Source organism: Carassius gibelio, chromosome B5 (assembly GCF_023724105.1).
Source record: "Carassius gibelio isolate Cgi1373 ecotype wild population from Czech Republic chromosome B5, carGib1.2-hapl.c, whole genome shotgun sequence".
Taxonomy (NCBI): Eukaryota; Metazoa; Chordata; class Actinopteri; order Cypriniformes; family Cyprinidae; genus Carassius; species Carassius gibelio.
In genome coordinates this window covers 29,852,845-29,874,360 of record NC_068400.1, presented here as the reverse complement: position 1 = coordinate 29,874,360, position 21,516 = coordinate 29,852,845, and the positions used below count along the sequence as shown (strand labels likewise).

Sequence of the window (21,516 nt, the reverse complement as noted above, 5' to 3'; positions counted from 1 at the left end):
AGTGAATTATCAAAGCTCTTTGATAGCATTAAACAAAACATGACTACATTCATTTCAGTTATACCTATTATAAAGGAGTTTTTTTATTTCTTTTTTTAAAGAAAACTAATAACATCATACTGGAAATGTCTTTATTATACACATTGTAATGCAGTAGTACCTTGACATTGAATGACAAGCATCAAAGGGTAAATCTACACCAATCTGCAGTTACAACACCGATATTTCACTTGTGTCCCTCCCGTCTTCTTCAATAGATATTCACCAAACTCAAATAAGAAACCAAAATTAGGGCAAGCAACTATGCATCTATAAACCAGTAAAACAAAATCCATTAAAAACAAAGAACGTAAACATTCCTGTGCTTTAAAACCATACAGGCATTTGTTTCTGAAGATCTATTGCAAGATTAGATACAGGCTTAGTAAATGATCATATATTAGAGATCATACAGTTATATGATCACATTTAAAGATACATTTAGGGTTTACAATATTATGAACACAAAACACAGGCAGACCTGGGTCAGTTACAATTTCTAAAGAAAAAAAAAAAAATGTCTTTGACCTTAAAATACAAATGTTTTCTGCTTTGAATACGTACTTGTGTGAACAACGGATCTGAAATGGACTGCTAACTCAAGATTCCTTATTAAACTTATGGAGACAACTGATACTTATGGTATACAGCCCAGGGCAATGGTCAGTGTCTTCAGAAACGTGATGCAGCTAAACCACAGAGGCTTGTGAATATCAGAGCAGACTTACAGCCTAACTTTGGGACAAGTGCAGCCTTACATCACTTGCATTAAGCATATAAAAGGAATATGGTTCTAAAGACGTTTCATTGACATAAATTTACAGATGGATAAAAGCCATCCCAGCCTTCAGAATGCACTAGCAATGGAAAATACATGCTTGTATAAATCCACATCCAGTCAACGTCACATTCATCACAACAGGACTAATGCGTCGCATAAAATCAATCATTCTATCTTGGATCTTGTGGTTTAAGAGGAATGTCTCTTAACAGAAGTTACAAAAACACCAAAACAATTTATTGCAAAGCCAAGGAAGCCATTGTCAAAGTTACTTTACGTGTGTGACTGGAAATACAAGATATACTTGAAGAAAGATTCTGTTCCACACTGACAAGTACGCAGCTCAGATTCTACAAACGCCTAACCTGAAACTCGTAAGAGATCTGAAGATGGCGAAAGATTACATCCAATGTGCTGAATGGAGCATGAACTTCAGGCTTAATTTCTCAGGATTGTGCGCATTTCAAATCTTTAAACTAAGACAACAGACTAAACAACAGAGATGGGTCTATGCGTCAAGAAAATAAAGCCTAGCATTTCCCCAAGTGGCCATCATTAGGCCTTTAGCAGATCTTAAAAACAGAACTTAAGGAGTAGTTATCAGCATGCACAGAGGTCAACAGAAACGACATTTGGTAGTCCTGGAATGAACAGGATTTATAATGGGCGCAGGGAGAGCAGGGCCAGTTTTACTGTAGTGCACTTCAGAACCCCTCGTAGTCCTTCTTGTCTTTCTTCCCTTCAGCTTCAAATCCATCGGTCCCATCGCTGTTGTCACGTCGCCTCTTGCGGTTATTCCGTACGCTGAAACGTGAGTTCATCTGGGGCAAGGGGTCCATACCCAGAACCTTGTGAATCTGACGGAACGCCAGCAGCCTCAAGGCAAACTGTGGAGAAAGTGACTGGTCAATACACATTTAAAATGCTCTCGATTAACATGAGGCCATAAAAACAGCATGTGTAATTACACAATTATCGGAAAGAGTTTGAAATCATTTTAAATGCACTCACTGCAAGTCACATTAACACATTTCTTAAAGCAGTTACGGTGTCCATTACCTGAGCACTTGACGTAATGTCCTCTCTCTGCTGCTCTTCCATGGTAGCCAGTGTATCTGTTGGATTCTTCTCACAGGGGTCTATCAATCCTGGCGCACCTGCATCACACAGAAAAGCACAAAAGCAATGAAGTGTTAAATTGAGCATCTAGATTCAAGATTTTTTTTATGCAAGTTGTGAGTAAATTAAAAGGAAAACCCTAGAAATTCACACCAGTATAAAAGCTAGATTACTAATGTACATTACTACATGCCTACACAGACCAAAGAAAGAATCAATGCAATTCCCATAAAATGTGTCTTAAGACATTATCAGAGTGCTGCATCTTACCAGACAGCAGAATGCCTGAGGAAATACATTCAAAGACTCTTCGAAGAGCATCTCCAGGGCTCATTGGTCCAGAGGCACTGCTGATAGCCTTCTCCACCAGCAGCTCCATAGCCTTAAATTACACAGTAACTTAATATACCATATGGCATTTTGAGAGGTTTCCTCATAAGATCAAAACTGAAGGATGATGAAATGGTTTAAATGGGACTGAAAGTGATTTAGCTTTAAAACCTTTATAGCAACAGCATTAAGGAAGCTCTGTTAAATTACATGTAACGGAGCTACACATGGGACAGTATAAAAGGAAGAGAAAAAAAAAAAAAATTAACAGAAATTTCTTAAAATAATTAAAACTCATTTTTGTCAGATTTTATCTAGGGTGTAAAATCCAGATTTTATATTAGGCTATCTGAGATGTTATTAAAAAGCAAACTCAACGGGCAAACCTGAGTGAAGTAGAAAGAAGCTCTTGTATAACTACAAAACAACTAACCAGGGATGTTATCAAGATGGCTGCTAAATGGAAAAGAACATGAAAAGAGCATGGTGTGCCTTTTAAAGGAACATTAAATCAATCCATGAAAACTCACTTGGTAATAATGTCAACAAACAGGTATATGTATTGTGTTAATTGCCAGCTAATGGGACTAAACAGCAACTATGCATTTTTAATATACTTCATAATAAAAGCGACTTCATTAAAACAAAAAAAACATCTCATGATGGGTTTGGTTGGTCATGCGAATTTGCCATGCTGACCAACAGTAAGCTGCTTGGTTTTTAAAGTAACCGTGTTTGCTACATTGAAGATCAACCTTTTTTTTTACGAGTTTTACCCAATATTTTACCAATGTAAGCGGACTATTAAGTGTCTGTTCCCCAACACTGTACATCTACGCATCATAGAAAAAAAAACAATTGTTAACGTTTAAAAGACCAGATATTGTTACTCACCCAGCTAGGAAAGGCAGACCAGGTTGGTACTCGCTGACAAAGGTCACGCAGTATTCGAATGACAATCACACATGACTGGAGTCCATTAGCCCTAGCCTTCAGTGCAGTCAAGTCAAGATTAGTTAATGCACAAGAACAAAAACATACAGTCATACAACATGGCGGAGCTCAGAGAGAGGTGCAACACTACTGTTCACAATGGAAGCTTATAATTGGATTAAAAACAGCTAGGCTAATTGGTTTTCTTAAGCTGCCATTTCCAGCAGTATTTTACCTCACCATTAGTACAAGAACGAGTTCAAAGTTTGCAAGATTCACTTGGAATGGCTCCCTGGTAATCTTGTAAACCCTGACCTCAGTTGTCAGATACTTCACAAACATGTACTTTCTTTTTACAAAAGATCAGTTTGCAAGAGTAGCTGCATAGGAACTGAAGCAGTCAAGGAAATCTTTACTTTGCCTGTGTATTTGCAGAGATGGCAACAACACAGTAAACTAGTCAGATATTCCTTTTCTCTCAATCCCTATTCCCAAGAAAACTAAATCATTAACAAAAGAAAAATCACAAAAAAAAAAGAAGAAAAAAAAAAGGAAATGCTCAACATGAAAGCTCTTATCGATGACACTTTTATGCAAAGGTATTCTGCAGCCTTATGGAATCATTTTACATGCCATGTATTTAATCGAAGACTTTTGAATAAATGACATATGGAAGGATGCTTAATTTTTTAGGATCAGATCAGCTCGTATATACAAAAACTAAATGCACAAAAAAAAAAGAAAAAAGCAAAGAAAGAAATACAGTAATCTCCAAATTATATACTGCATCCTTGTATCACTTTAACCTTGCAAAAAATCAAGTTTAAAACAAAGACTGAACAACTTCAATGAACCAATAAAAAGGAATACATCTCATAAGGCTACAAGAAGAAAGTAAAATGATGTTCCGAACCTGGAACCACTTAGCGTGGCGTAGGGCAGCCAGAGCGTCAAGGCATTTTTGCCTGTCCAAGACGTCCGCTGGGTCTTTCACCATACTCGAGGTTACATCTAAAAATGGATCGAATTGTCAAATGGTGGTGAGGAACGGGTGTTTGACCAGGTCAGAGAGACTGCCAAGAACACATTGCCACACATACCAGTCAGTTCCTGATCACTTTCACATTTCCCCCCATATGCAGAATCTTTCAGATCTTTTCAACAACATTAAGGATCAGCTACACTTGCTATTTGGTGCACTTCTATTTAGTCTGTGGTGTGGTGCTGAGAGAAATAGGATAGGGACGGAGTTAAAAAATAAAGGCCTTTGTCAAAGATAAAAAAATATATTTTTTAAAAACACACACTGAGAATGTGGCATAGTGATGTAGGATTTCTTAATTGGAGTTGGAAATGCACTCATGATTTTTTTGTAATCTGCATATAGTAAGCATGACACTAATTTCTCTTGATAAAAACTATTTCAGTTACAGCTTTACTGCTCTGCAATCCACCATTTGAATTTGCTGGGAATATACCATTTTCCAGACTACCTTAGAAGTCATATGGTCACAATCCGTAATTGCTATTACTGGCAGATTCACACAAAATTACAACAGCCATCTTTCGTAAATCCACAACGTATAACACGTATTCAAGCACATTACTTTGGAAAACACATAAATTGTGCCAATTTTTTCAATTACGGATGATCTTGTCTTCCAGTGGAAAAAAAACCTTGGACACATTAATAATTTTACTTTTTAAAGCTTATAGAAAAGGTTTCTCTAGTTTTCAAGCATCAGATAATTTGAAAGTGTACAATTCCCGCATTTCTTGCTTAACCAGTTGACTTAGCATTTGAGGCCAAAGTCCTTTTATTTTGCTTAGGGCAAAAACAAATTGTGGATTCCAGTGTCGACCTAACTGAAGATTGAGGTAATAAAAGTTATGAAATGCTTTGAGGATTTCTTTGAAACACAAAGTAGTCACTATACTGATCCAGAAGCATTAGAAAGACAATGATGAGCTGCAAATGCTACCAGATGTGTAAATCATGATGAGATCAAGGGAGATAATGGTGCAATGTTTACAGCTGAATGAGTATTTGTAGTGACCCATTACAGGTGGATGGCAATGGTAGGGGTGGCAAAGTGTTTGAAGGTATTCAGGAAAGGGACCTTGGTCAAAAATCCTTCCGGAGCTGGTAGACGTAGCCTCTGATGGGAGAAAATTTGCTGAAAATGCAAGGAGGCTTTGGGCTGGACTTGAAAAGCTTTGGATACATTAAGGGAGCAATGCGTGCTGGCAAGAAAATATGAAGCTCCCAGCAAGAGGATTAGGACATCACTGCATGCATACCTGTCATGATCGGGTTTGGAGAACCCCCATATCTCTATGTACACTGAAGGCTGTAAACCCCAGGTCCAACCAAAGATTCCTCTATCAAAGCCTTCCTACCAAAAGCTGACTGATACTCCCCCAAGGAGCCAAACAGGAATGGTGGCATGGCCGCAGAGCCTGCATTTAAGATTCCACCATTTCAGCGGCTTCTTTACAGCTAAAACGCTCCATTGTACAGATATAAAAATACAGGTTACTGATATGGTTACTCTATTATTTGGGGAAATGTTGTAGCTCAATGCATTTTAACATCTGAAGAAATTAAAAGTTACATTGTTTGAATGCCCAATTTCACTATTTGTCAATCACTACTCGACTGCTTCTCTCAGGGGAGCACTTTCATTTTGGAATAGGGGACCTCAAAATGGTGAACCTTCTCACCACCAAACCAAAAATATTTGTTTCCTGTGGGGACATAATAGGCCTTCCTGAAACTTAAGGTTTCAGACCCAACTCAACCATTGCTCTTCAGGAACTAAATCAGGAATTGAGTTTTTCCCTTCAACGGAATAATACACCCGATCAAACTCTATGACCCCTTGGGAAAGAATAAAATCATTTGTTTCTGCATAGGACACAATCCCCTTGAACACAGGAAACAAAAAATTAATCTTACCCGGGACTAACTAGACTTACACAATGCAAACACTTATCATGCTTGTTTTGGGGAGAGCTTCAAGAGCACTGGAGAAGTGTTACAAAGAGAAGACCCCGAGCACCACTGCTGGCATTGGAGATGGTTGGATAAAACCTGGTAGTGTTGAAATAGGCCCTAAAGCAACTTGAAGCCACTTGAACTGGCTTCAAACCTTTAACAGTGTGAACACATTACAGACTTCAAATGAAATAATTAGTGTAAATGAAGACAGAAAGAGGCACTTTACCTCAGCGGTGTTACTTTCAAAGGAAAAGGGTGTAGGTCATTTCTTATGTATGGCCAAGCTCAAGCACAAACCAGGTTTAATTTGAACCATTTTCAATTGTATTTACTCCAATTCAAAAGGGTGCAAACATTGTTCTGCCAGCATTAACATCTAGCACAATCTCCACAGTGCCAACAGATGGGCTCTTTAGGTTGTCAAATTCAGCATGAAATATTAATCTGATAGGTAATCGGTTAATGCGAGCAACGTCTTTTCCAACCTCCATCCCGGGTGTTTTCCTCTCGGATGACAGGCGAGGTGAGGGTGATGGTCACCTGCATCTTGGGGTCAGCAGAGGAGGTAAGGATAATGGCAGCCTCTTGGACGGAACCTTTTACCTCATATTTCTCCGGAGTTACCATCTGACAAACACATGGGTTAGCAGAAAACAAAGTTACAACAACCTAATTGAGATCTGGCAAACCCTGACCCAGGCCTGTTCCTGGAGGGCCAATGTCTCAGAGTTTAGCTCCAACCTGCCGCAATACACATGTCTGGAAGTTTCCAGTTAGCATGAATATATTGACCAGCTGGCTCAGGTGTATTTTATTAGAGTTGGATCTAAACTCTGCAGGACAGTGGTCCTACAGGAGCAGGATGTGACACCACTGCTGTAGAGCATTTGAAATACCAAGCAAAAATTTAAAGGAAAAACTTGTAGGAATTGCAGTTTGCACTGCACTGGTACCGTGAGCTGTTTGGGAAGATGTTCCACAATGCGTGTTAGAAGATTCTTGGTCGGCTTCTCGGAACAGAGGAGGACCAGATTGACATTTTTGTCTCCACTTAGAAGCAGACCTTTGGCTAGAACGCCTACCCGCATCACTCCCTTCAGCACTCTGCAATGCACAAGAGGTCATGTATTGCTTTGCTCTAATGTTTCTCAAAGCAGAGAGAAAGAACGGGGCACTCTTCTCCCACCTATCTTGGGGAGGCTCTTTCTTTTCTTTGTCCTCTTCTTTGCCCTTTGCACTCGCATCCTGGTCTGTGATGATGTCAGAGACTAGCTTAAGAGCTCGTTCAGTGATTGATACGATCTTCTGGATGGCCTGGAGCTCATCTTCAGATGGGTAAATAGCTGCATGTTTGGTCATCACATAGCGATCATCTGAGGAATCAGGGCGACGTGGAGGCTGCAACACATAATATTGTGTTATGAACCATACAGTTCAAGTGGTAGATACAGTATGATATCTGAATTAATATTCCAATAAACCCTTCTAGTGTGTAATGCTGGTATTATACAGCAATGTTTAATAGAGCTATGATTATTATTCTACTCAACTATATTTAATTGTTGAGACAGGAAGGGTCTCTCTGACCAGCATGTAAAAGCAACCAACCCTCCTGTACAAGTCTATGTCACTTTTGATCAATGTAATGCACCTTTGCTGAACGAACATACATTTTAATAAATCAAAGAACTTACAGATCCCAAACGTTTTAAATGACACTGTACCTCAAACAGAAACCATATGTTTTGGCCAATTCAGTGTTTTTCTCAGTTCTCAGGACTTACCACTGGTCCTTGTGGTTGAGGAATGGGCATCCCAGGCCTCACTCCAAGAAGACCAGGAGGCCCAGGTGGACCTTGTGGATAACTTCCATCAGGCATTCTGCGCCTTTCGTCCCAGTGGTGCTGCTCTTCCTCCATGCGTCGCCAATACATGTCCTCTTCATAGCGCCTGAGAACAATTACAATATTTAAGACCTCAAAATGCTCATGTGTAGATCCATATACATATATATATATATATATATATATATATAGGATAAGAAAAATAAATTCGCATCAAACCTCATCTCCATCCTCCAGCGCTCCTCCTCTTCACGTCTTCTCCAGTACTCTTCCTTTTGCATCTGCTTCCTCATCTTTTCCTCTTGGATTTTCCTGGCTCGGATGCTAGGTTTCACTTCCACCTGGAGATCTGGGTTCACCTTTTTCTACAATGATGGTTTATACAAATTAGCTACCCAGACAAAACATCACATCAATTCCGATTGTTCTGCATTTATAATAAAAGAACCACTGAAAACAACAAAATAATTACGAACCTTATACTGTAGTCGATGTCTCCTTCCTTTCAAATGCATTTCTTTGGCATTCGGGTCATTGAAACTGCATTCACACAGTTTGCAGTGGAACCGGATAACCTTTCCTTCATCATTCCTTACCTGGAGAGAAAAAAAAAAACAGTGTTTGCACTTGGCTTAACAGCTTTAAAGTGACTTTCATTTCCCTAATGGGACTTTTTTTTCCTGATACCTCTTCGACATAGTCATGTCCGACGGGCTGAACATCACTCTGCAGGGCTTCAAGTGCTGATTGAGGTGACAGGGGGTCAGGCATTTCATTCTTTAGGTCCATTGGTTGTGCCGACAAGGCGGACTGTGCCGTTTTAGCTGCCTCGATCTTGGATTCATCATTTTTAACTGCAGTGGTCTGTAACTTGTTTCCACCTGTTTTGATAATGCATCAAAGCAAATACTGTATTACGTTGTGTTAAAATAAATTAAAACATAAAAAAACAAAATCTAAAATAAATATGATCTGTCTGTAAGAACAAATAACACCGATTCAGCAAGACATACCAACAAAGTTGATCTTGGGTGTGTTGACCTTCTTGACAGAGGTGCTGTTGGGCACTGGGCTCTTGCCCTGTGCAGCTGAAGCTGCCATGTTGTTGACCATATTGCCAGATTTTAAGTAAGAGGCAGAAACAGAGAGACTGGATGATGTGCTTGTGGAGCTGCTGATGTTGGAGCTGGCAGTTTTATTAGGAGCAGCTGTACTGGAGGTGGAGGATTGGGAAACAACACTGGGCTCTGTGGATGGTATTGGCTTTCCTAGTTTGGTATGCAATTTCACAACCTATAGAAACAGAATTTAATTAGATACTAGGCACATTTAAAATCAATATCCCAACCGACTTATTACAACTGTGCATTACATAATTGAGTATACTTGTACTAATGCGGCATCCATTCATCTTTAAACAACTTTCCACTGCATATCGTAACAGACAGAGTCCCTGAGAGGCTAGGCCTCTCTACAACGAAGAGCCAGGATCATACAGATTCAAAAATAGTGCTGCCAAAAACATGCTGAAAGCAGATTATTATGTGCCGAGATCAGAGAGGGAGTCATGTACCTTCTGGTGTTTGGCTCCTCTGATGTGCGCGGCGTAGGCATCAGCTCCAGTACAGGAGACGTCACAGAGTTCACAGCGTAGCTGATTCTGTGTGCCGCGGGCAGAGCTCCCGCCTCCGCTGCTGCTACTGCTGCTCTGTGACAGCTTCAATGCAGCTTCCTTCTTTTTGTGCTTCTGACCCTCCAGATGCTCCTTATAGGTCTGAAAGCAGGTGAGAAGATATACAAGTGCCATAATTCATACTAGGGATGTCAACGATTAATCGATGATCGATTAATTGTCGATAAGAGATGCAATCGATTAAGGCTATCGATGGTCGGTTAACCGATTCAATGTTGGGCTGCGTGCGGCTCATGCGCACTCAACACGTGCGAGCGGCTGTGAGTGACGGTGACGATATATAAAAGCATCATCATTCATTCACAATGTACAAATTAAGCTTTTAATGTGATTTAAAATTTAAAGTACATTAAAATAGAAACAACATAAAAGTTCTTCAACATTAAATGCAATAGAAATGTAGTTACTAATCATTTCATCAGATAACTGTTTTATATCATGCGCTTTGCAGCGCTGCGCTTTGCAGGGCTGCGGGACACAGTGACAGGACAGGTAGTCTATTCATTCCTACAACTTGTTAATTCATTCCTACGAATTATTAATGTGGCAATTGTCCATGTTTCATTAATTTTGTTCCCTAAATAACCCATGATTTAAGTGAAATAAGGGAACAAATTAATAAATCGAACGAATTCTTAATTCATGAAATCTTTAATTTCCCTTCCCATGTTTACCACAGTAAGAGATGCAAAAACAGTTATTAAAAGCGAAAGATAATAAAATAAACCTGGGAAATTAGAGGGTTAGACTATGAAGATTTAGGAAAAGAAACGATGCCTAAATATACTGAATTTGTGGAAATTCGTGACCAACCAGCAAACCAGAACAAAGCCGCGTAAATGAAGACTATGGGGTCCAAAAGCATGGTCGCGATCTAACATTTTCCAGTTAACCTATTATTCCTCTAATAAACAAAGCTTTTATACCACACTTGTCATAATCAGATCTTATCATTTCTAAATAAATAATTGCTGGATTCAAAACAGCGATTAATAGGCGCTGTGACCGACACATTCCTGGAGCATTCACTGCTGTCACTAAACGGTGACGCCGAGCATCGTTCACAAGTTTCTGCATGGACCTGACTAGGGCACAGGTTCTAAGCCCTGGGACAAAATGGGATGCTTTAAGGAAAATTTATAGCCTACTAAGTAATAGGCCCAACATAAAAATAACAATTTGTTTTCATGTTTTTTTTTTTTTTAAATAGGCTATGCGAAATATATCCGACTTAAATAGGCTAATTAAGATTAACGGATTTAAAACAGAAGTGTGGGCGCTGCATAAGTTCACAAAAAAAAAAAAAAAAAGGATGACAACGCATTCTGTTTGTTTGCTTTATTTTACAAGAGCACAAATCTGTTTTTATTGTGAGTGTGCACAAATGAAAGTAAACACTTTTGCGGAAAATATATATTTTTTTTAATGTCTCAGCTGTTTCGATCGCGCCGGAGCCTGCTGCACACGTATATTCTAGCGATTCAAACTTACATCGCAGTCTGTTCATTATCAAAATAAAATGTCAACTAAACATTAAAAGGTTACACTGGTCAGTTTAAATAGACCGTAGTATACCGGTCCACTCTGCTGTTATGCCAAGGACGTTTTTGCTCATATGAAGAGGATCATCTTTTCCGTCTATATGCGAATGCGTGTTAAGTACAAGCCTAGTTTACATTATAAATAATAGTTTAACATTCAAATACATTGCGAATATGGAAACATTTCGATTTGTGCCGAATGAGACATGAGCAATAACCTCCAAATAAATCTAGCCAAAGCCGCGCTCGCTCATCCTCGTCTGCACGCATGCACTGTCACGATCTAATGCGCTGTATGCCGGATTTTTAAAAATCTGACATTTTCTAGGACAGAATCCAGCAGGATCAAATTAATGTGAGCAACTGTGTTTTGGTGCAGCAGCGCCGATGTAGTTCACTTAATGTGCAGCGCAGTCACACGCGCTCCACATTTCGGATAATTTTATACAATAATGTCAGTTGAAAACATTGCAATTGTGCTTTAAAATACAACAACGAGCACCACAAAACCATTTAAAGAGGCGCGTTCAGCGTTCTCCGTGCGGGATTGGAAACTGTCAACAAAGTAAAATGACCTCAAAAGTATGGCGCGCTCTCTTCATTTTATCAAATGATCATAATCGCATCTATTCATTTTATAATCCTGCTACTAGCATTTTATTCAGACTAAAACCTCTTTAATTCAAGTGAGAAAGCGTTTTGTGTGTGTGTGTGGCTTTTGCACATCCTGTCATACCGCTGACTGCGTGCCTGCAATAGACGCATTTTGCAGTATTATGGTTAACGATTAATCGATTAATTGATCGTTAATTTAAACGACGATCGATCATGGAAATAATCGAAATTTGACATCCCTAATTCATACAAACCATTCATTATGAGTATTAGGAAAACACTAATGTCTGGGCACTCAGTTACACATATACACAAAAAAACAGCAATAAATATATTATAATAAAATACCTGGGGTCCAGCACAGCTGATCTTGCAGACATCACAGTAGTGTATCTGTGGTGGTTTAGGGGGCTGTTTAGGTTTGAGTGTTTTGTTCTGCAAAGGAGCTTTCTTTGTAAAAGTGCTGCCTGTCCACGCGGCAGTGGCTGCTGCGGCGACGGCCGCCTGTTTCTGCTGCTGTTGCTGCTGCTGCTGATAGTAGGAAGAGGCAGCTGAATACACTGCAGCTTCATAGCCAGAGTATGACGTTCCTGAATATACAGAGGGGAGCAATTATTGCCTACAGTACAGACTGAGATTGACAGGATTTCACTGTAAATCTATAAGCCTAGTTCATGTAGATCAATCGGTTGAGCATGATCCTAGTCATGCCAAACTCATTTGTTTAGTTTTATTAGTACTACTAGCAAACACATTTCACTTGCATTCGGTTCAATTCTGATCAAATAAACTACTCAACGAACAGGGTTCAGTGTGCATTTCATGACATCTTATCAGCGTTTTGAGAAAATCTGCAAACATTTTGGAATAGAACGATGTTCTTACCAGAGTATGTGACTGCATTGGTGCTGTAGGTGGGACTCTGGGAGTATGACGGGACTACAGAGGCGGCCGCAGCTGCGACCGGCTGTACAGCAGAGGACACTGGGTAAATGGAGAAGGTTGAGGTGGCAGGTCTAGGGGTGGCTGGCTTTATGGCTGTAACCTGACGTGTTTGCTGGGTCTGGGTGTACGGAGTGGCGCCTTGGCTGTATCCAGTTTTAGGGGCTAATGGGATGAGTAAGAAAGTTGTACAGAACATTTTACAATACAGATTATTTAAAGGGTGACCTGGAGAGGATAATGGATTTGGAATAGGGCTAAATTAAAAATGCAATTTGATTCCATTTTCATTTAAATCAAATAAACGAACCAAAATAAAAATCTAATGTTACAGTTTTTAATAGAACACTAAGGACACCTTTAATATTTGTTAATAAAAAGCAATACAAGATCATTTTATGGAAAAACCAAAGCATGAAAATGTACGGTTTATGGTAAAACATTTCTTCCCATTTAAATGCCAAGACATGTCAAGCATACCTGTCTGATAGTAGGATTCGGCCACAGTGGGTTGTGGCTGGGCTGCTGCAGCGGCTACAGCTGGTGTAGCTGCAGGTTGCTGGTAGTATTGTTTACTGTCGTAGGCTACAGCCGGAGCTGTGGACCGCACATATGAATAGGAGTCCTGCAACAGTAAACAAAAGGCTCGTCTTTTCTTAGCCATTAGACACTGATTTGCCTCTTGATATCAAAATTTATTTCAGAAACAAAAGATGCATCTAGATACAAAAGCTTCGTGTCAGTAAGATTTTGACAGAAGACATGCATGCTTACCAAAGCAGCATTTATGTTATCAAAAATACCCTGAAACAGGAACATTAAAATTGTGCTTATTAGTCATTAATTCTTGTGATGGCAAAGTTGATTTTTCAGCAGCTGGTACACCAGGCTTCAGTGTCCCATGATACTTCAGATATTAAATGTGGATTTTTTTTTTCTCCAATCAAAAATTATTAACATTTTAAAAACAGCTATAATTTTTTTTTAACCATGTCTTCTATGATTCAGTTCAAAAGAACAGTTTTTTTGTTTTTTAGGAAATAATTGAATTTTGATCAATTTAATGCATTTTAATAATGAATGCATAATAATAAGATGTATTATTATTTCTTGCTGAATAAAAGTAATTTCTTTGAAAACAAATCTTGCCGACCACAAGCTTTTGAACAGTAATATGGGATAGACTCAAGGTGGCATAAATGGCAAGTTTCTTCTCTCTTTTACCTGGTAGTTTTGCGAGGTAACAGGAGGCGGTGGTGGGGGTACCTCCGGCGGTCTCTGTGCGTACCCATAATCTGCGGCAGCGTGGGCTGGCTGGTATCCTCCATAAGCGCCAGCATTAGCCGCTGCTGCTACTGCCACCGGGGCAGGCCTAGCAACAGCAACCGTGGCGGCTGTAGGGGCGTAGGCTGCTGCCACCGTGTGTGCCGCCACAGGTGCTTGGTGCACAGTATAGCTGGCCACTGTAGTGGGGTGGGTGTATGCTACCCCAGGGGCCGGCTGCTGACTGCAGAGGAGAGGACGGGAGGGGTAGATGACAACACTGACAGCTAAGCTTACTCACTCACTACTCATCTTTGCACCAATAAAACATGTAATAACTAATTATTTAAATAATTAACTTCCATGGGAAAGGTTCCTGTGACTTCTTGCAAGATCTCACGATTTATTTCCAAAAAATGATGCATGATGGGATACACTAAGCCTCAAATAGCACTCAAAAGTTGTATTCGAGAGTGGAGTGTGGATTTAGTGTGTGTTCAAAGGCACTGCACTTTGGTGTTAAGACCTGGGACAGTCTTGCTCACTTTGAAACCTCACATTGAAACCGCTGAACCTAAAAGACTGGGGTCTCTGCAGAGCAAAAGTGGGCATTTCTGATTTTGTAGGTTTTCAAACTGTTGGGGGTTTCTATATGAAAATGAACCCCTTTACTTGACCCCACCCCTAAACCTATCATTAATATGAAGCAAGTCAATCAGGTAACATGATCTATAAATGCCCAGATCTGGTAACTCCCATTACTTTCCTGCAGAGATCTATACTTGAAACGTACCAATAATAGGGGGTTATCTGACAGGGATCAGAATTCGGCACAACACTGGCTCCAGGACATTTACCGACCCCCCAACCTAGGCCTAATAAACCCTCGAAAGAGCGGATCAGTAGTGACATTCAAGGAGTCCTTGAAGGCGTCCGTGAAGACATCGACCTCCCCACCAACACGCACACATTTGGTCAATTGTTCAGCTAAAATTCAAATCAGCGATTTTAAACGAACGATAAAGTGTCAAAATGAGTTTTTACATAGCGTTGGGTGACCATGTACATTCGCCTTATTTCGTTTCCGTCTTAAAACACTTAAGAAGAGCGTTGAGATGTGCGGACATGCGCAGAGGCTCTCTAGTGCGGAGCTGGAGGAGAGATGACAGCTGCAGTCTGCTCGCTTTACCTCGGCCGCACTGGCTAGAGTCTCAGTTTACCCAAATACCTCAAAACAAGTAGTTCACAACAGTGTAAATATCTTTATAAAAAAATAAATAAATAAATAAATATCCGTGTTGTGGATAAAAGCAGATAAACCCTCAGAGATAAGCGTCGTGTCGGTTTACGAGGCAACTCGATCTGATATTAACATAAACAGCAGGCCTATTTATTATTAGTTAAAAAACAAAATGTTAAATATACAACTTAACTGTACAGATATTAAAACAACGGTTTATCTTTAATTATATTTACACCGTTTGAAACCGTGCACCTGACTTGGTTACCACACCGGATGTTTATATAAACAGAATCAAACTGTAACTTATCACTGTACAATAACCTCTTTTTTTTGTAATTTATCCAAAAATGTCAAATTCTTCGTAAGATGCCAGACCAAAACACTAATAAAAACTCAAGTGTCAATCTCTCTCCCTAGCAAAATAAAATACACAAATTTGTAAACACAATGCATTACTGGGTAACGTAACGTTATGTTATAAACATAAGGATTTAAAATAGCATGTAATACTACATCGTTTGCTCTCCAGCTGTTCATTTGAACGTTTAAAGCATAGCCAATCGCCTCCCTCCCTACCCCCACCCGGACCCAGCAACAAAGACAGAGGGGCCAAATCCCTCCATTACAGTATGACCACTATCTCCGCGGTCTCCATCCAACATCTCGGCCCTTACCTGTACTGGGCCGCGGCAGCACCATGGGTAAATCCAAAGTAGTTGCCGGTGGCCATTTTGACATCTTCACCTAGCCGGCTGGGCACTGAAAAAAAGGAGAGATTCCTGGAGGGTAAGTTACTGTGCGCAGGGGCAACCATGATGAAGAGCCGTATCATGCAGAGGAAGAAAACACGCAGCAGACTACGACGAAATAAATCCCACACACCCATAACATGATCTTAATCATGTCCTCTCTTGTTAAAACCCGCGTTTAATGTCTCAATGTGTTTTTAAAAACCCAATTATACTCACCATAGGTGAAGGAGACTACTGGACATATGGGAATCATTGGTTTCCTATTCTCTTACAAACTCTGACTCGTAACCCTGCCTTTTTATATGAGAAGGTCGTTCCAGGATCCAGCGTTTACCGCACATGCGCGTTTCGTTTGAACTTTGCGAGAGAAGGGAAGTGTAGTTCTTATTACAAACCATTTTAAATTTGATGAGTGCAACTTTTGATCCAAAAATACGATTGTGATTAGGAAGTGGTATAGGACTGACAATGTGAAGAAATCTTTTTTTTTCCTTTTTTTTTATATTTATGTATGTGTATTTTATTCACATCTTAATTTTTTTTTATCTATGTGTTGTTGTTGTCTATGTGCACTGAAAGTTTGTGACACTAAAACAAATTCCTTGTATGTGCTTACATACATGGCAATAAAGCTCTTTCTGACTTCTGATGTAACATAACTTGAAACAGACTGTAAAATAATTAAAATGCAGAGTAAATTTTAATAAATTAACTCAGTTGTGTCTGTAATCTTTGAATGCACACCAAATATTAACTAAGATGTTTTGTATTTTAATTTTACATTAGTGACAATTTTTGTTCACTATATGTGAATAATTTTAGCCATACACTCACCAATTCTTTAAGAATTCAATGACACAATACATTATTATTAAAATAACAATATATATATATATATATATATATATATATATATATATATATATATATATATATATATATATACAATATAGCAACGCAAAATAATTCACAATTTAAGAAGAAAAGAAAAAGTTATTTTCACACATTTACTGTGTAGAGCATGTTATGAAGATATATGCAAGACATATGAAATACAAAGGAAGAATTACAAGCAGTAGGATGCCAATAATTTAATATAACTATCTTATTAAATGATGGTCCTAATTCAAGAAAACAAATACATGCATTCATGAGATTTATTAAGTTTTATTAAATTATAGTTGTCTATAAAATAGGATATTGGAGGGTTATTCATTCTTTTCACACTCCATCACAGTAGGTGGCGGTTTGCACCTTGGAAGTTGGTTCGCAACCCGCCATTAAAATCAAAGAAGAAGAGAAAACAACATTTCCCACAATGCCCTCTGAGAGACGTTATTAGCCATATGGTTGGTTATCGTTTCCTCGACTTCCCCCCGCTGAGCGTGACTGACACTGCACAACGTTAAACGTAAGTCCTATTCAATTCATACTAAAGCTAATAGTAAACTGTCTATTTTAGACACGCAATTGTTAAATAAATGAAAAGCCACGAAGAATCATATAAAGACCAGTCATACAAAACCGCTTCTAATATGATTGTGTTATCCAGGGCCTATCTTTCCACCTTAGTTTAGGGATGCAAAGGCACATAATCAGCAGCGCAATACTCGCAGGTGTTGATGTAACGTTACTCGAGTTATTTTTGGTTGAACAAACAAATTGCAGTTTGATGTCGTCCATTCCCGTATATGGAGGTAAATCGGTGAAGTAAAGTTATTATTGATCGGCCTCAAGCCTTTCTCTTGCTTGATGGATCTTTTCGGCCAAGATGGCAATCTTCTCTCTCACGCACAGCGATCGTCGGAGGGGATGCTGCTGGAAGTTCGGAAACATCAATGCAAATTTTAAATCATCTGGGTTTAAAAAAAAATCACAAATATTGCAGAATGTATGTAGCAAAATGTATCTAGCTTGCCCTACAGTTTAAGAAAATATGTGTAGCATTTTTTTTACAAGGGTTAATTTAATACTTTTTGAGATCCAAATTGTCTTCAAAATAAACTAGTATTTCAGCGGTTATGATGGAAATTCTGGGAATATCAGGAAATCTCACAATTGGATTCTAGGTCAGAGAAAGTCTGGAAAACTAATAAAATATTAAAATAACCCCACTGTGTCTGTGCTCATGTTTTTTTGTTTTGTTTTTTTCCCCCACCTATAACAGTATGGTTCACAATTGTTAGTAAATAAACTATTAATATTGACAAGATTTGTTCTGAGGATCACTTAAGTGTTTTTAGAAACAATATTGTGTGACTCCTGTGCGTTGATGAGACGTAGTAGCTAATAAAGATAATATGGCATTTATGTTATTTATAGGATTTTTCTGTAATTAAAGAATCTACATTTTAGTGTTCATGTATTTCACATTTATATTGTTTCAAAAACTACAAGACAACTTCATTCAATTCTGTGATGTAGCAGTTAGAATAAAGCACAGGGTTTTTTACATCAAGGGTCCCTTTCTAAATAGACTGAGCTGCTGTTATATACAAAATAAAGCCGAACTTACCTGGAAATATCTCTATTCACAACTTAAATGAAGTTCCATAAGGTGCATTGAGGGGGCAGTGTTGAGTCATATTTTACATGAAATTGTACTTGTGTTCAACTTCAGCAGCATGCCTAAGTCTAAAGATGTGCTGTCTTCCACTTCGAATAGTGGTTCGGACAGTGATACAGAAACAAAGGTATGAACACTGATTTACATAAATGCAACAAAATTAATATAGCCTCTCCAACTGGAAAACTAAGTTTATGCTTCCTGACTTGCATTTAACTTGAAATCAGCATTGAATATTTAATCTGAATATGTGCTGCAGGCTTGAAGGGTCATGTGTTTGTTTTTGTCTCCTTATTTCTACCAAAGGCCAAAAGAAAGAAGGCAAGTGCTCCTGAGAAGCCTGCTAAAAAACAGAAAAGTGGAGAGACCTCCAAACCCAGCGGCTCTGCTAAGAGTGACAGAAACAATGATGATAACTTGTTCCAGGTTGAGTGTTTCAGCATTTTTGTCCTGACCGCCCTATCAGGGTTTATTAATGACCAAATGATTATAGATTATCCCTTATGTGGTAGAACTGCTTACCAAATAAATAAATGCATGGACATGTTATATTGATCTGACATTTAAATTATCTTGCAGAGTAGTTTTAAGAGCTCATAAGGAGCAATAGTGCATTGAAACATGGAAAACAATCTTGCTGGCAACAAGATTAACATCAGTTTATAATATCATATATATTATTATTATTGATCTGTAATGCACCTCTACATTTCCTTTGGATTAGTAACACATCTTCTATCAGGTTCTTTTTATTCCGGTTTATGTAAATTCAATACAAGGATATCAGTAACTAGCAATTCCTTCTGTTTTAGATAAAAAAAAAAATTAATGGAGTATAATAATTCAAGTTTAGTATTTGATTTTAGAGCTATTATTCACTGTCCCTGGTGGCTCATTCATGTTTTGATATGTGAAAGATTGGAAAGCTGAGATACGTCAGTGTCAGAGATTTCAAAGGCAAGGTTTTGATTGACATTCGAGAGTATTGGATGGACCAAGCTGGTGAGATGAAACCTGGAAAAAAAGGTAATTATGGGGCCATTTATTTTTCTCCAATTCATTTGATGTATTTTTGTGCCATTCTACGTTGACCTCTTGGTCAAATAAATCTCTTTCAGTGCAGGTAGAACGATCCTGTGTGTATTACGTTTTATTATTGTGCCATAGTAGTTTTGTTGCATCAATTGTATTGAATTACCCTCAGGCATTTCATTGAATCCTGAGCAGTGGAATCAGCTGAAGGAACAAATGTCGGACATCGATGATGCAATTAGAAGATTGTAAGAGCTCTTTGTGCAGTGAATGGTTGTCTGGTTCTTTTTCGAGTTCCTTGCTTTGGTAAACAGGGACTTTAACAAAATGTTTCCTGTTTCAACTTGTGCTATATGTATAATGTTCAGTTTGAAGAGACAGTTTTTGTTATTGTTAATATCCAGTTGTCTGCTGTTAAATGTTGTGCGTGAATAGTAAGTCTTGACTGGGTGATTGTTATTTTAATAGTACAATAGCTGCATTGTTCTCATATTCTGCCTACATAATAAAGGCTTTTTTTGGTTTGGATTCTTTAGTCTTGTGTTTTTTTGCTTTTTTTTTAGTATAAAAATATTAACCATGTTATATTTTGTTCCCTATATCATGGTAAAGTGCATATTTTAAACTGGAAGTTGTTGTGATTCTGTCAATAAACAAAGCTGTAATGGATGACTTAAAATGAAGGCGTTTGGCTCTTTATGATGCTTGTTGTGTCCAGTCCTGAGTGCTTGTGTGTAATTTGCTCACGTTCGCGTGGGAGCAGGAATTATAATGGTCCGTACACCCACTCAAACATAGACCAGACTCCAGAATAAAAACAGCCCTTTCACTCGACTGTCCAGAAGAGCCATCTTGCATCAATTGCATTTGCTGTCTAAATTAAATCACTCTTAAATCATGGTAGTCACTGTATTGCCAGCACGTCTTTGAGACAATATGGTTTATAGTGTTGCGTGCAAAGCGAGCATTATTGGGGTAGTTTCAGTACGAGGTAACCACAGTGCAAGCTCATTTTTTTGAGATGCAGAGGTTAATACTGTGAATAAACATTTAAAAAAATTATCTACTTTTATACTGTATGTGTGTGTATATATTAACAACCATATTTCAGAATTGGTTAACTAAACAGCATTTCTGCATTAAGACATTTTGTGCAATAATTGTACATAAACTATAAATCTATATGCATCAATCAAATGCATCCTAAGGTTTGAACATAAAGCTCTGCCTTAGAAAAGAATATTTCTTTTTCTGTTTCACTGCTTGCATTTCAGGTGGTGGTTACTATGGAGATTACCTGCAACCACCAAGGTTCATTTTAGTTCCTGAGAGGTAATCATTTCATGTTCTGAGTGAAACAGCTTTTCATTCCCAACTTGAAAAATGGCAGTCACTAATTCCTTCTTCTAAAATCATGAGTTATGTTATGTACACCTGTTAGTGTAAAGCTAATGTTAAGTGTGTAAAACTGATCACAATAAAATGAAACATTTTATTGATGGCCAGTGGCCACAGTATGTAGGCCTGAGCTTGGTGTGGTGTGTATGATTTCATACTAGATTTCATATCAGTTAATTTTCATCTTCCATTGTTTTGTGTTTAATACAGAAAAGTTCCTTAGGTTAAAATGGACCATGCATTCATATTTGTCAAAATTGCCCAATAGAAAGTTATCACTAGGTGGCACCGATGGTCTATTGAAATTGTATTTCTGCTGCTAGTTTTTGGACAAGAAAACCATCTTCTCAACTTCTCAATGTTTTTAACGATGACACAAAGTTCTTAAAACGGACTGACCATTGTAGAGTACAAATTTCCATTT

General features: G+C 38.4%; 2 protein-coding genes across 4 annotated transcripts; one reads left to right on the top strand and one right to left on the bottom strand.

The window, feature by feature from the left end:
• Positions 1 to 114: 114 nt before the first annotated feature.
• Positions 115 to 16,450, bottom strand: LOC127957661 (zinc finger RNA-binding protein). Of its 2 annotated transcripts, XM_052556283.1 has the most exons (20): positions 16,313 to 16,450; positions 16,019 to 16,103; positions 14,063 to 14,345; positions 13,319 to 13,463; positions 12,782 to 13,003; positions 12,245 to 12,486; positions 9,621 to 9,821; positions 9,061 to 9,340; positions 8,735 to 8,928; positions 8,524 to 8,643; positions 8,267 to 8,412; positions 7,988 to 8,153; positions 7,390 to 7,601; positions 7,157 to 7,307; positions 6,689 to 6,830; positions 4,116 to 4,213; positions 3,164 to 3,259; positions 2,210 to 2,321; positions 1,880 to 1,977; positions 115 to 1,707 (listed from the first exon to the last, which is right to left on the bottom strand). In XM_052556283.1, exons 1-20 carry the CDS (start codon positions 16,347 to 16,349, stop codon positions 1,525 to 1,527), a joined length of 3,213 nt encoding a protein of 1,070 aa, XP_052412243.1. In that variant the 5' UTR covers positions 16,350 to 16,450; the 3' UTR covers positions 115 to 1,524. The 2 variants fall into 2 exon arrangements, 1 of the variants encoding a protein (XP_052412243.1); XR_008153825.1 differs by lacking the exons at positions 115 to 1,707; positions 1,880 to 1,977; positions 4,116 to 4,213 and having other exon boundaries at positions 2,280 to 2,321; positions 16,313 to 16,448.
• A 961-nt stretch (positions 16,451 to 17,411) lies between these two features.
• Positions 17,412 to 20,222, top strand: LOC127958843 (activated RNA polymerase II transcriptional coactivator p15-like). Of its 2 annotated transcripts, none has more exons than XM_052557857.1 (5): positions 17,412 to 17,507; positions 18,720 to 18,789; positions 18,969 to 19,088; positions 19,580 to 19,688; positions 19,867 to 20,222. In XM_052557857.1, the coding sequence occupies exons 2-5, from the start codon at positions 18,721 to 18,723 to the stop codon at positions 19,944 to 19,946; spliced, it is 378 nt and encodes a 125-aa protein (XP_052413817.1). In that variant the 5' UTR covers positions 17,412 to 17,507; position 18,720; the 3' UTR covers positions 19,947 to 20,222. The 2 variants fall into 2 exon arrangements, with proteins under 2 accessions (XP_052413817.1, XP_052413816.1); XM_052557856.1 differs by having other exon boundaries at positions 17,413 to 17,507; positions 18,717 to 18,789.
• Positions 20,223 to 21,516: the final 1,294 nt, after the last annotated feature.

Bases quoted from the DNA above. Each gene is read 5' to 3' on its own strand.
- LOC127957661 (XM_052556283.1), bottom strand. From the start codon at position 16,349: ATGATTCCCATATGTCCAGTAGTCTCCTTCACCTATG. The intron at 7,602-7,987 runs GTAAGTCCTGAG...TATGTGTTGCAG, and splicing joins CTCAACCACAAGGACCAGTG to CCTCCACGTCGCCCTGATTC. The intron at 3,260-4,115 runs GTTCGGAACATC...ACTGCACTGAAG, and splicing joins GCCACGCTAAGTGGTTCCAG to GCTAGGGCTAATGGACTCCA.
- LOC127958843 (XM_052557857.1), top strand. From the start codon at position 18,721: ATGCCTAAGTCTAAAGATGTGCTGTCTTCCACTTCGAATAGTGGTTCG. The intron at 19,089-19,579 runs GTTGAGTGTTTC...GATATGTGAAAG, and splicing joins ATGATGATAACTTGTTCCAG to ATTGGAAAGCTGAGATACGT. The intron at 19,689-19,866 runs GTAATTATGGGG...AATTACCCTCAG, and splicing joins GATGAAACCTGGAAAAAAAG to GCATTTCATTGAATCCTGAG.